The sequence below is a fragment of the Opisthorchis viverrini genome, assembly GCF_000715545.1.
Source record: "Opisthorchis viverrini unplaced genomic scaffold opera_v5_262, whole genome shotgun sequence".
NCBI lineage: Eukaryota > Metazoa > Platyhelminthes > Trematoda > Opisthorchiida > Opisthorchiidae > Opisthorchis > Opisthorchis viverrini.
The window spans coordinates 472,469-487,231 of NW_008751916.1; the positions used below are offsets into that span (position 1 = coordinate 472,469).

Sequence of the window (14,763 nt, forward strand, 5' to 3'; positions counted from 1 at the left end):
AGGCATGACTTTTCGCTCGCGGTACCTCACTCGAGGGTGAACCGTCGACGGAACTTTTTTGCGGTCCGAGTATGTTTCTTTTTGAACTGCCTACCTCCCAATGTTGTACATTCGCCGAGTTTAACCATTTTCAAGAACAATTTAGATGCATATCTTATGTCCAAACCGAACCTGGAACTGTTTAACCCCATGTGATACTCAGCAAACATTACGTATATTTCTGTGTCCCTTTGTATATATACGTTCATCCTATGGTCGTTGTAAAATTAACTGCTTTTTAGACCATTAAACCTTGAATTACCTTGAATGTGAAATGAGGTCGCACGAGGCAAAAAGACCTCATTGAGGGGTACTCTGTTACCAAATGCGTATTTTCCATAATATTCTCTTGTTAATTCCTCTTCTTGAATTTGTGAGTGGTTGATTTCAGTTTGTTACAGTGCTAGTACATTGTATTTGACGACGAATCATAAAGACAAGAACCACTTCAGAATGATGCACGTTGTCTCAGTTCGTTATTTTCGGTTGGCCACACCAGATTTTGTTTCTGTGACCGATCATCAACTCAACCGATGTACGTCATCTATGTTTCAATGCGGATGTGTGTATAACCGCCAGAACTAACATTCGAGTTGTGTCAGGGGTTTGTTTAAACTTGACCTTTTAGAGTGGAGGCACCAGCCTAATACTCCACCTTTAAACAGCAACCGGTCATCTTGCAATTCGGAGACATTTCCACTGAGGTAGCTGCAAACCTGTAAAGTTTTCCTGGTATGCAGCTATTCCTCGAGGCAGGGAACAGCGATCGCAGCTCGGCCGCTGGCCACGTATTCGGAGGACTATGTGATATCAAACTCTGAAAGCGATTCCTTCTGTGTGGTGAACTGAAAGTAAGTGCTTGGTGAGTACGGAAGATTTACAAGCCGAGCTTCGCAATTANTAGGCTGCTGGGACTGTGGCGTGTTCGCGATGAAACAGTAAGGTGAAAAATCGGAAATACTAAAGTAGAAACTGAGATTTGCTAGGTTAAGTTGTTTGGTTCATTTAATACGCATTGATCTTTGATTTCAAACTTGTTCGGTGCGGACTTCGAAGCATCTTTTTATCCTGTCGAATGCGTGTTCTATCTATCTCGTGTTAAGAAGCACTAACTAGCGGTATATCAAAGAAATTTCATCCATATAACTTCAAGACAGCCTTGAGGGAGAATGAGTGACAAATCCTGACAGTGAAATGCATACACATAGCTTCAAGTTTTGAGTCAGCTTGTGTCCTGAAATCGATGAATGGGCAGCTGAAACAGTTCCTTTTATGATTGAGTGGTGCTGAAGAATACTGGCTCTGACGGCACTGTATTTATTTACTCTCCACATTTGAGTCAACAAGAACTGGCCCCATTAGAATCACAAGAATAGATTACCTCTTTGAGAACTGTATAATCCACGGCCGCGTCCACTGTGATGTCGTAACCAACCATCGGTGGCATTGATGGAGTTATTAGCCATTTGGATGGTGACAGCGTTAATCGAATCTCCCTTCTTGGACGTACCTAAAAGCAGAGAAAATATAACAGAAACAGCGCAGTTGATCTATTTACTTAATAGGCTGCTCTATCATGTACTGAGCCAAACCATCCACGAACAGATCGCTAAACTGAGTTGAGAATGTCTAAATGGAACGTGTACTGGCTTCCCCGAAAACAGGGCTTGACGATTTTGGAGCAGCCAGGTGTTTATTCGGATAACACAACCAACCAAATTTCACAGTCTTCCTAATTTGCCGAACTGGTCATTGCCACGTGAGTTGTAAATTGCAGCTCATTAAGTTAGAACGAGGGAAAACTGTAGGTGGAGAGGTATCTCGTATGAAGTTGAACGACTATGTCTTCAGTTCTGTGTAGTCGTTGAGTGCTCGTTCTTCGGAGGAATTTATCACTTTATATTCTAAAGAAAACTGCCTGTCTCTTTCAGAATGTAGTCCAGTCCGCTAAAAAACCTGGCCAATTCAAGCAGCTTGTGCTGCTGCCTTTCTCGTGATCTCGGCATTCGTACCCTATTTTTTTGTTCACTTAGTCTTTGCTCTGTTTGGTTGTTCGTTCTCAGAATTGGACAACAAGGGAAGTCTATCTGCTGCGGCTAAACACCAAATATGAATTCATTGTAACCATCGTATGCTTTCATATTGGGTAAACCAGACCTAAGTTAATAACAAGCGATTCCAGCCTGCGCATCACTCAGCCGAGCAAATCTTCAAACTGAACTGGCATAGAGTTGCTTATACACCAGTTGAAGGCTAGTGCCAGAATTATTTCAAGCAGCAGTGCAGCCGTCTCATGGAATGACCAGTGGAGGCCACTTTCTGTCCATGAGGCCAAAATCTAGTTTCCTCCCACTTTTTACCCTGTCCGTGTGCACCACTTTCGGGGTTCAAGATTTGATTTGGCATTCCATTTCTTTCGTATCTGGTGCTAAGCAAATAGTATTCTGAGTAAACCACAGCCGTTCGTATTTTCCAGTAATTTTTGAAATGCCGTTAACCATTCTGTCTTTTCAAAAGTTTAGGCCTCATCCGTTATTGTTGTTGTTCAACCCAACTTTTGTTGAATCTGTGGGGCATTTTCCTTTCATCCAGACCTACTCGACATTCAGGGATCAACCGCACACAACCGGCCCACTGAACTGAAATGCCGTTAACCATTCTGTCTTTTCAAAAGTTTAGGCCTCATCCGTTATTGTTGTTGTTCAACCCAACTTTTGTTGAATCTGTGGGGCATTTTCCTTTCATCCAGACCTACTCGACATTCAGGGATCAACCGCACACAACCGGGCACACCCACTGAACTGTACACCCAGACGTAAAACCCCATGGCAGATGTACCTGGTTTGGATGTATAACTATCGAAGTTTGTCTTATCTAGACTGGTATTACTTGCCATATTTAGTAGTGCTTTTGAAATAGACGTACGTGTTAGGAGGTAGTATGGCTGGGATTTTCTGATTGTTTTGGACTGCTGGTGTTTTACTAGTCACCCCGATGGTAAAGTATGAGGGACCTGGGTAGGCTGAAGGGTGCCCGGTTTCCAGAGAGGTAGCTGAGAATCTTGTATCACATGGTGTCATATTGGGATACATCTTTCTCGTACAGTAATCATTAGCATTCTTGTGCTAGGTCGGGCCGATTGACACAGAAGGTGCCTGCTCACTTCTCTTGATGCAGACAAAAATGTCGCCTTTGAAAGTCATAATGTCGTTCATCAGTTGACAGTTGCACTGCAAACCTTCACTTTTTACGGCGCTTGGCGCAACTGAATGGGCAAACCTAGAAAACTCTGGAATCTCTGTATGCCATATTGAGATCCCTTGAAAAGCAACTTGACTGAACAACTAGTGGTTCACCAGTGCTGATCTACGGTACTGCTCGCAAATAAATCTGTCTGCAGCTGTCAATCGTCAAGTGCTATTGTACACAGACAACTCTACATTTGAGTCGGTTTGTATGCCATATTGAGATCCCTTGAAAAGCGACTTGACTGAACAACTGGTGGTTCGCCAGTACTTTTGGCCTACTGATCTACGGTACTACTCGCAAATAAATCAGTCTCCAGCTGTTTATTCTGAAGAATTATTGTACACAGACAACTCTATATTTATGGTTGATTGAAAAGGGACACCCTGCATTCAGGGACGTTTTTCAGTAACTCTTGGGCCTTTTGTTAAAATTTGTCAAAAAAATTAGGGCCTCCCTTTTGAATCAGATAACGAAAGTGGAATGCAGTCGCACGAGGCAAAAAGCCCTCATTGAGGGGGTACTCTGTTACCAAATGAGTATTTTCCATAATATTCTTTCTTGTTAATTCCTCTTCCTGAATTTGTGAGTGGTTGATTTCAATTGCTACGGTGCTAGTACATTGTATTTGACGACAAACCGCGAAGACAAACAACGACTTCAGAATGATGCACGTTGTCCCAGTTCATTATTTTCTGTTGGCTACACGAGGTTTTGTTTCTGTGACCGATCATCAACTCAACCGATGTACGTCATCTATGTTTCAATGCGGATGTGTACATAGCTTTTTCCGCTAGAACTAACATTCGCGCCGTGCCAGAGGTTTGTTTGAACTTGACCTTTGAGAGTGGAGACTCCAGTTTATTACTCTACCGGTTATCTTGCAATTCGGAGACTTTTTCACTGAAGTAGCCGCAAAGCTGTAAAGTCAACTAATGTACAACCATTCCTCGAGGCAGGGAACAGCATCTCGGCCGCTGGTCACGCATTCGGAGGACTATGGGATATCAAACTCCGAAAGCGATTCCTTCTGTGTGGCGAACTGAAAGTAAGTGTTTGGTGGGTACGGAAGATTTACAAGCTAAGCTTTGCAACTGGCCCTCGAGAAATCTCTAGATGTGTGAGGTTGTAGGCGTGAGCATAGATAAGCATAGCTACTGGTTCCTTCTCGTTTCCCGTGCCAGGCACACTACGACTTCTGACACGCTGCCACTGAAGGACATTGGATTAAGAAACGAAATAAGACAGGGATTTTTTTATTCGCTTTTGGCTAGTTTGTAAGATTCACCTACTACTCTAGCGTTAGTTGTCAACTTGGTGAAGTAAAGTTCGAGGAAAGGACGATTGCCATTCTTTAAATTGTGCTCCTTGCCTAATGATGTGTATAATTCGAAAAAAATCAGTACATTCTTTCAAACGACCTTAGACACAGCTCTTCCGGTGAAGGGGTGGAGGGCTCAAAAGAGTACCTGAAACACATAGGAACCTATTAGTTTTTCGTTGAAGTAATGCAATGTCACACAAACTTACCGCTGCCAATTTGTGGACAACAACAGTGGAAAACAACAGTTCAAAGGCCTTTGAGATGCCCGTTATTGCTTTCTTGAAAGTTGCTAAATCTGTTCTTCATGTCTGCGCTTAATCATATCGAAAACCCCCAGGATGACTCCACCGATCGTTGTTATGTATATGGGCACGTGTCCATTAAAACATACACAGAAGAAGCACTCTAGAACCTTTTGGTCTTCTCAAGTGAGGTCTCTTTTGAGTTTTTTTGTCACTTGCTTAATGGTGACTCTCTTCTGGAGTCGGTTTCAAGAATATCCCAAATCGCAACTGCCCACGCGGCACGATCCGCATTATTTGCCCTGTGATTGTGATGGAAGAAAAACCAGTTTGCAGAACCTGACATCTCTTTTCTGATCCAGCTAAAGTTTTGTTTTTAAAAGTTCATTTTATGACGGCGCACTTGAACTTTTTAGAGTTAAAAGACAGGTAATTCCACATCCATTATAAGCTTACACATCAAGCACTAGCAATCAATAAAGCTTACCTTCCATACGACGCTCCTCCTTGGGGGCGTGAGGAGAGGGCAAGTTGGTGATCGGATCGAATGCTGGGGTACAAGAAATGAACGTCCAAATGATCAGTTCAACGATTCGTCGCTGTGGTTGGAAGTCTGCTTTAGGCTACCGATTAGCGCGTGGGGTGTTCACTTCACCATAGTCTATAAAACTATCTTCCATGATTTGACCTCAAGCATTTTATCACGTATGCTCTATAACAGTAATTCCAGTTTTAGTAGGTATCTTACAGCCCGTTTTTAAGATTTGAGGTTTCGAGTATTTTTTCAGGCTTTTCGTGGTTGTATTATGGAATGTCTAACACATCATTTTTGAACGTTTGACTTTGAGATGTTCGGCCGGACTGTCGACTGTCCTTAAGGCTTTTGTTAGCTGGGGATTCGCATCATTTAACCTGGCATATCCTCGGTCCTCGTTGTATGTGTAAACAGCGATGAATTTCAAATGGCTTTCAAATAGATTGTACCGTTATAAGGTAAACAGTAATTTTGACAAATGGAAGTCCAAGTACACGTATTGGAGTCGAACAGAGGCTTGGGAGCGGAGTCAGACCGCCTACCGGTTGGGTGCTTTGCCAAACCCTCTTTTGAGGATCCCTGTATTCCGTCACACGTACGCACTTGCGTCTGTCAGTTGAATCACCATACTTTGGCTCAATCGGTTAAAGGTTGATATGTGTCATTCTTATTGTGACACTTTCGTGTGACTTGCACAATGGGTCAGACATTAACATTGTTCAGATACCCAAAAAGGTTTGGCTCTGGGCGATTTTACTACCTATGTACTAGTCATTTTAAGGTCAACCAAATCCATTTCTGCTCTCTAACAAAGTCGGTTTTTTGGTGTGAGTTGGTGCAGGTTATTTTATGATCGAATAGTCAGTGTTGGCGTGGGCAACTTTCGGAACACCCTTCTATCTTTTATTCTTTGCAACTGAAGACAATATTCGTGTCACCTCCGACCTCAGCGCATTTCCACCCACTAGGCATTGATGGTGCTGCCTAAACTTTTGTTTTTGGAACTTGGAACTTTCCATAGTCTTGCTGTGTCCTATAATGAACTTATGTTTTACATCACAGTGATTCGAACAAAGTAAGCCGGGTATGAACGAAGATTCTGACAACCGCAGTAGCCGGCATGTTGTGTCTAGGAGCGAGTTGCGCATTTAGTCGGTCTATGGCATCACACAACTCTCGCAACTCGTTTTAAATTTTATCCAACCTTTGAACATCAAATTCTATGCTGACTGAGACTGTGTTCCATGCCATCGATTTTACTATTTTCCGTGTTGCTGTGACACGCCCCATCCACGGAGGACTAGGCTATCATCAAACTGTCAAGTGGCCACCAACTTGTCAAGTAAATCATTTTCGGAGATTCAGAACAAATCGTTGTCCACTTCTCTTGTATGCTATTCACCCACAGAATCCTCCTTATCCAATTTCATGACAAAATTCCCATTTTCTTGTCAACTGTCAGGTTGACGCTTGCCATCGTGGCCTGAAGCTTTGCTCTACCTGGCGCAAGTCCACTTCCAAGAACGCACATAACCCCGAGTCCGTTGCACCAGACATTACAACTTCATGGAGCACATCGATTGACGCACTTGACTTTGGATGACAAGAGTAACAACTGCAATATACTATGTGGTTAGAAGCTCAAAAAACTGCACGCGGTGGTACCCTAGTTGTCTCAGGTGTACTCAGCCAACGGATACGAGTTGTCTAGTGGCTGGTGAACCGTGCATGAATTCTAAAAACCGGGGTTAAGATGATCCGCTATCATGCGCTGGTGATAACCAGCTTTATTGTGCCCGTTAAATCTTTGTTGCCATGGCTTGGAAAACAACTGCTGCATAACCGGTATGCATAGACAAGAAGCCACAAAAATTTGACATTGTAACTAGACTGAGTGGCGAACGGAAGGGGTGCAAAGTCCGGTCGGGGTAAAGTGCAACAACCGCTAATGGCAGCTACAATCTTCCTGATTGCCAGTTGAAAAACCGACTTCCCAAAGCCTATTCGTACCTATGCCACTATACCACTGAATCAACAGCAGATGCCACATAGCAATGCTATCAGGTGTAACGATTCGCCGCTGGCAACTGGATTTCCCGTGAAAAGCCCATACATTCTGCCATAGCACTCCTACAAGGACAAAGTTGCGCCATAGAACAGAACTTCCCTGGCCAATATAGGAACTATCTCCTGTATGGTAACGGCAGTTACTTTAGACTTTAATGCTCAATGTCAGTCATACTTTCAGGAAATTCGATAATTCCAATAAACTGCCATCTGTAAATAAGAGTTGGATGTTCTTGGGTGCAAAGTTCCTCTTGCGCTTATGCGGTCATTTCATGTGGTGATGTTCGACTCAGAAGTCGTTGAAAGGCAAGTGATAGAGGGACAGCTGAGATCATAAGGTTTTCTCAGAAGTTTTTCTGTTATAAAGACGTTGGATAACAAATCCATCAGTCCTGAGTACTCTTGTTGCTTTGAAGTCGATGTGCAAGTGTGGCACTGGAAACTGCGAACCCATCGACCAATCATTTTCATTAAGTAGCTGGTTGCTTGAAGACACATTCTGTCATTTTGGCCAGGTGCGTTCGTTGTGGCTTTGAAGTAACTGACCCTGAATCTCGTGTTTGAATATAGTGGGTTTCTGAATTTTTTTCTCCCATACACTTCCCGTTATATTCCTGAACTCCCTGCACTAAATTCTTCAAAGATCTCATTCGTACCTTCCTTGAACTGTTATATAATGATCATTTGGGCGTGACATCTTTTCGGTGCTTGGGTTCTATGCAACCCACGGGGGCTGAGATGATACCGGTCGCCCAAACCTAGACAGGAGTCAGCGAGAAGCCAAGGATAACTTGATACAGTGAACCTTCCTGACAGCAACTTCGTCACTCGTAAACCAACTTATCCACGGTCCTTTCCTATTGTCAAGTGGTTAATAAGCACCATGCTTTCTTACTAGGTACCATTTAATAACGTTCTCCAAACGATTTCAATGTGCTCCCGACTACTGCACTTTAACCGGAGTTCTTTTTCAGCACGGTTCTGCATGCATCATTTGAACCGTGAAGTGCAACGTATTCTTTCAGTCAGCCGCCAGTGTAGCCTTCATCCGCTACGGAGACGGCAGCTGATGGCCATTCGCACACACTGATGTTCAAACTTGTTGCTTGCCCGTGTGTTTGTCAGTCTATCTGTATTGATCTGTCTGTGTCTGGCCGTTAAAAATAGCCACCAACAGCCTGTCACACTGTTGGGCAATGTGACTGAATGGTCTACTCTGATTGGATCGTTCTTACTGCGAGAGAAAATCACCCACGGGAAGTGACAGGTAGCAAAAAATTCCAGTGTTTCGTATGCTGTAATTTGGTACTACTACTACTACTACTACTCGTTGGTGTTCACTAATGGTAATTCTCAAACAGGAGACTGTCGAATGGCAGTTAAGAACGTGGTTTTCAGTAGGAGCTATGCATATTATTGAATTCAGTATGTGGATGTAAGACAGGCATGCCGTTACTATGAGGTGACTTAAGAACAGATCGCCTCCAATTATGTTTCAAAGCATGTCGTTACGCGGTATTATTATGTTAGTTTGATTCACTTTCTTTTCGCTTGCAACTACAGCATCGTCTCCATAGGGAGACGTTTGCAGATGATACTAAACTCTCCCAGACATGCGCCGTATCTTCGTGAGTGGTAAGCACAATCAAGCTCATATTCGCCTGCGATGAGTTTGGTGTTTCCGAGTGTTCTGGGAATATGTATTTGCTAAAATCTTTTCGGTTTTTCAGGCAATCCCTTTAGAATGTCCTCAAACTAGGTCTACAGGAGTTGGGGTTCAGTATTCCGGTTTGACATGTTTTATCACTATCACACTCTAGTGCAGTACTCGGTTGGGACGTAAAAAAATTTTAAAAGTTCACTTGGGATAGCCCGAAAATACTCTGCAATGCCTATGGCCTACATCGGCGAGCACAGTTTTATCTGCTTTCGTCAGAACAGAGGCTACACCGCAAAAAAGTCCATTCTGCCATCCAATCAGAGAATACATTTACTCAATCCTCCCAGTGGTATACACGGAAATCTTCATCGCTACGCACCACCTACAGATTAGAGCTGATAGCAATGCTTCAGGGACTGATGACTGTTTCTCAAGCACACACTTTCTCTCCTGGTATTTTCCAACTCATGTAACAAACACCCGAACTGTAGTGGATAACGCTGGCAAATACCAGTTCAAAGTAGTTAAGTCAAGTGAGTAAAAATAGGCGAGATGATACGACTCACAGTTCGTTGGTACAGTTAGTTATTACCACCACAATAAATCCAAATCGATCTCCTTCCTGGAATCTTCCTTAATATATTCCTAGATACTTTCTATCCCGTCGTAGTCTGAAAGGCAGAGCACCGCTCGTTAAGTCATTGACAGCTTAACTCGACACGACAAGAAGGGAACATGCCTTTCACGACGTACAGAATTTGCATTGTGTGTATGCGTCCATATTCCTTTGCTTTCATTTAAACAAGTTATTCGGTATGAAGAGAAGAGGAATAAGCTGAGATTTAGTGGGAGACAGAAAGTGGTACAATTTGAGTAATGATAAGTTACAAAGAAAGTACTAATGTACAATGGTCAGAAGGATCACCATAGATCAACCAGATAACTTAGAAGTCCGTTCTCGCCGGCCCTTACAAATCTGATTCCAACACCACGCTTCTGTGCGCTTATATCGGCTTTTACTAGGTCCCTTGTAATATAATACCGTGTGTCAGCAAGCTCAGCCTCTTGTCGCTAGCCTACTAAGTACAAATCTATCTGTCTTCTACTCCATGTGATCACTTGTCATTACCCTAGTTGCAGCAGAAATTACAACTTAATGGAGCACATCGATTGACGCACTTGACTTTGGATGACAAGAGTAACAACTGCAATATACTATGTGGTTAGAAGCTCAAAAAACTGCACGCGGTGGTACCCTAGTTGTCTCAGGTGTACTCAGCCAACGGATACGAGTTGTCTAGTGGCTGGTGAACCGTGCATGAATTCTAAAAACCGGGGTTAAGATGATCCGCTATCATGCGCTGGTGATAACCAGCTTTATTGTGCCCGTTAAATCTTTGTTGCCATGGCTTGGAAAACAACTGCTGCATAACCGGTATGCATAGACAAGAAGCCACAAAAATTTGACATTGTAACTAGACTGAGTGGCGAACGGAAGGGGTGCAAAGTCCGGTCGGGGTAAAGTGCAACAACCGCTAATGGCAGCTACAATCTTCCTGATTGCCAGTTGAAAAACCGACTTCCCAAAGCCTATTCGTACCTATACCACTATACCACTGAATCAACAGCAGATGCCACATAGCAATGCTATCAGGTGTAACGATTCGCCGCTGGCAACTGGATTTCCCGTGAAAAGCCCATACATTCTGCCATAGCACTCCTACAAGGACAAAGTTGCGCCATAGAACAGAACTTCCCTGGCCAATATAGGAACTATCTCCTGTATGGTAACGGCAGTTACTTTAGACTTTAATGCTCAATGTCAGTCATACTTTCAGGAAATTCGATAATTCCAATAAACTGCCATCTGTAAATAAGAGTTGGATGTTCTTGGGTGCAAAGTTCCTCTTGCGCTTATGCGGTCATTTCATGTGGTGATGTTCGACTCAGAAGTCGTTGAAAGGCAAGTGATAGAGGGACAGCTGAGATCATAAGGTTTTCTCAGAAGTTTTTCTGTTATAAAGACGTTGGATAACAAATCCATCAGTCCTGAGTACTCTTGTTGCTTTGAAGTCGATGTGCAAGTGTGGCACTGGAAACTGCGAACCCATCGACCAATCATTTTCATTAAGTAGCTGGTTGCTTGAAGACACATTCTGTCATTTTGGCCAGGTGCGTTCGTTGTGGCTTTGAAGTAACTGACCCTGAATCTCGTGTTTGAATATAGTGGGTTTCTGAATTTTTTTCTCCCATACACTTCCCGTTATATTCCTGAACTCCCTGCACTAAATTCTTCAAAGATCTCATTCGTACCTTCCTTGAACTGTTATATAATGATCATTTGGGCGTGACATCTTTTCGGTGCTTGGGTTCTATGCAACCCACGGGGGCTGAGATGATACCGGTCGCCCAAACCTAGACAGGAGTCAGCGAGAAGCCAAGGATAACTTGATACAGTGAACCTTCCTGACAGCAACTTCGTCACTCGTAAACCAACTTATCCACGGTCCTTTCCTATTGTCAAGTGGTTAATAAGCACCATGCTTTCTTACTAGGTACCATTTAATAACGTTCTCCAAACGATTTCAATGTGCTCCCGACTACTGCACTTTAACCGGAGTTCTTTTTCAGCACGGTTCTGCATGCATCATTTGAACTGTGAAGTACAACGTATTCTTTCAGTCAGCCGCCAGTGTAGCCTTCATCCGCTACGGAGACGGCAGCTGATGGCCATTCGCACACACTGATGTTCAAACTTGTTGCTTGCCCGTGTGTTTGTCAGTCTATCTGTATTGATCTGTCTGTGTCTGGCCGTTAAAAATAGCCACCAACAGCCTGTCACACTGTTGGGCAATGTGACTGAATGGTCTACTCTGATTGGATCGTTCTTACTGCGAGAGAAAATCACCCACGGGAAGTGACAGGTAGCAAAAAATTCCAGTGTTTCGTATGCTGTAATTTGGTACTACTACTACTACTACTCGTTGGTGTTCACTAATGGTAATTCTCAAACAGGAGACTGTCGAATGGCAGTTAAGAACGTGGTTTTCAGTAGGAGCTATGCATATTATTGAATTCAGTATGTGGATGTAAGACAGGCATGCCGTTACTATGAGGTGACTTAAGAACAGATCGCCTCCAATTATGTTTCAAAGCATGTCGTTACGCGGTATTATTATGTTAGTTTGATTCGCTTTCTTTTCGCTTGCAACTACAGCATCGTCTCCATAGGGAGACGTTTGCAGATGATACTAAACTCTCCCAGACATGCGCCGTATCTTCGTGAGTGGTAAGCACAATCAAGCTCATATTCGCCTGCGATGAGTTTGGTGTTTCCGAGTGTTTTGGGAATATGTATTTGCTAAAATCTTTTCGGTTTTTCAGGCAATCCCTTTAGAATGTCCTCAAACTAGGTCTACAGGAGTTGGGGTTCAGTATTCCGGTTTGACATGTTTTATCACTATCACACTCTAGTGCAGTACTCGGTTGGGACGTTCCTTCCTAATGAGAACTGCATGAATATATTATCGTTTTCATTTTTTTTGCAATCTTTTTGAGAGGACACTCACTGTTAGGTTCGTATTGACTTTTGTCTTCGGAATCCAAATGTAATCCCAAACCCTTTGCCACTAGTTCCTGACGTTTTGCTGATTGACTGGTATTTGCCACATTTGTAAGTAACAAACACCAGTCAGGTGTGACGCGCTCTACCAATTTATCTCGATTTTTTTTCACTCAGTGAAAGGGGTGTCTTGCTTTGTATACTGAAAGGTGTCACTTGTGACAGAATTACTGTCATGACTGGGCACAATAGGCCATCCGGTTGGGGCTGTCAACTGGTTCACTTGCTTTGTTAGTTTCAGGTGCTTCTGTTTTCACGCTGCGAGTGCAGTCGTTTACAGGATAAGCACAGTCATTGTGTCTGCAACATCCTCTCTTCCTGTTTTGCCGTCAATTTTGGCGCCCATTAAACGTTAGACCCTCGGCTATTGCAATATCAGTGCGCACTGATGATTCGATGTGCCTGGGGATCAGATTAATAACAAACAAATCCATTGACTCTCCATTAACCAGATCTGGACTGATAAACTAATTCGCTTTCAGGATCAACTGCAGTGTTGTCTCCAATTGAGCCCCCTCCTCTCAAAAGGAACGCTTTGTGAAAGTTGCAGTTCGCAGTGTGAGAGATGAGGTACAGTCTCCTCGCAAATTCCAAGTAACAAAAATGAGGCTTCATACTCCATGATCGATGTGGTTGAGTCTGAGTACGGCTAAAATCCAAGACCCTCAAACACTGCGTGCTAAGCACTTGTGGCTTGCGTGTGTTACTACTTAGGAGAACGAAACGTCATTCTAATATGTCCGTTTGGAAGTGTGATGTTGTTCTGTTTAGATGTACTGTGCCTGAACGTGTACAGTCGTTCTCAGTTTGATCGTATTGAATTGGCAGTTCCGTGTAGTTAGTAGTGGAGTTTAGAATCTTAGATGTCCCTGGAATATTTGACCTGATGATTTGCAGAGAATCCACTATCTCTAAGCGCTTGGATTTCTTCCTCTAAAATTCCTCCTCAGGAAGGAACTTGTCCTCATCTAGGAACCATTGTGTTTGCGAAACTCTCGTTGAGCGGTCCCAATGAGCTGCCCTCGAAGTGTACCCCACAACCAGTAATGTAAGATGCACACATAAATAACCAGAATAACTTGAAATGGGAATTCCGAAACGGAACAACAAGAAAAACTGAACAACTCACATCTGTTTCTTTGTGGGAAATGCCGCATCTCCGCGGAACGATTGAATGATTTGGAGGCAGCTTCGTCATAATGATGCAGAATCGGGTCACGGGAAACTTCCAGAAGTAGAACAGTAGAACAGAACAATTAATGATATATTTCTATTGGATTGGTTGGTTCTGGACTCTCAGTCTTGTTGTGTATACACATTTTCACCCTTAATTTAACTGGCCCGATACAACGCTTACGTTCATCGTCTGTTTAAGTTGACCGAATTGATGAATGCCGAACGTGAGTGTTTTACAATGCTTGGAAACAATGTGTTTACCTGTAATGCAAGCCACTGAAAGCCTGGTGGTTTGCTGTTTAATGTTTGCTTACTCTCAGGCCGAAAACAAGCTAGAATTTACCTCCAAGAGTGCTTACAAGGCACTATTTTCCTTTAGTCAAAATGACGCCGTACGTTGACAGTACTTTCCCATCTATCGCGAAAATTTTCGGCAGATGTGTCTGAAGAGAAAGTTAGCTTATGGGACAGTTGGTAATGTGTTGAAATATTGGTAGCTCGGTTGAGTTTATTGGTTGTTGATCCGGTGGCTGTTGATCTGTTCGCCGAGCTTGGCAATTGGCTTGCAAACGTTTCGTCACCATACGAGGAGACATCATCAGTGCGCAGTTGAGTGGGTACTTCTTCCTTGTCTGCGTACGCTTATATAGCATTCGAAGTCTATTTGTTATCTTCTGACGTGATTGGCTACTTGATGAGAAGGGCATTGGTATGTCAAAAACACATTATAAAAGACAACTTTCTGAACACAGGAGTGTGCCGCATATAGTGAACACATTAAGTATAAATAACAAGAAATAATATATGCACATATGTACATACACACATATATACATATATATTATACATTTG

General features: G+C 43.0%; 1 protein-coding gene across 1 annotated transcript in view; it reads right to left on the bottom strand.

The window, feature by feature from the left end:
- T265_09163 (hypothetical protein) overlaps positions 1-14,763 on the bottom strand; it is a gene marked incomplete at both ends in the record, with an annotated part of 49,428 nt that overhangs the window by 7,298 nt on the left and 27,367 nt on the right. The window contains 3 exons of the mRNA XM_009175169.1: positions 1,421-1,549; positions 5,339-5,464; positions 13,865-13,960. Coding sequence (XP_009173433.1) covers positions 1,421-1,549; positions 5,339-5,464; positions 13,865-13,960 — 351 coding nt within the window. The remainder of the gene's footprint in view (positions 1-1,420; positions 1,550-5,338; positions 5,465-13,864; positions 13,961-14,763) is intronic.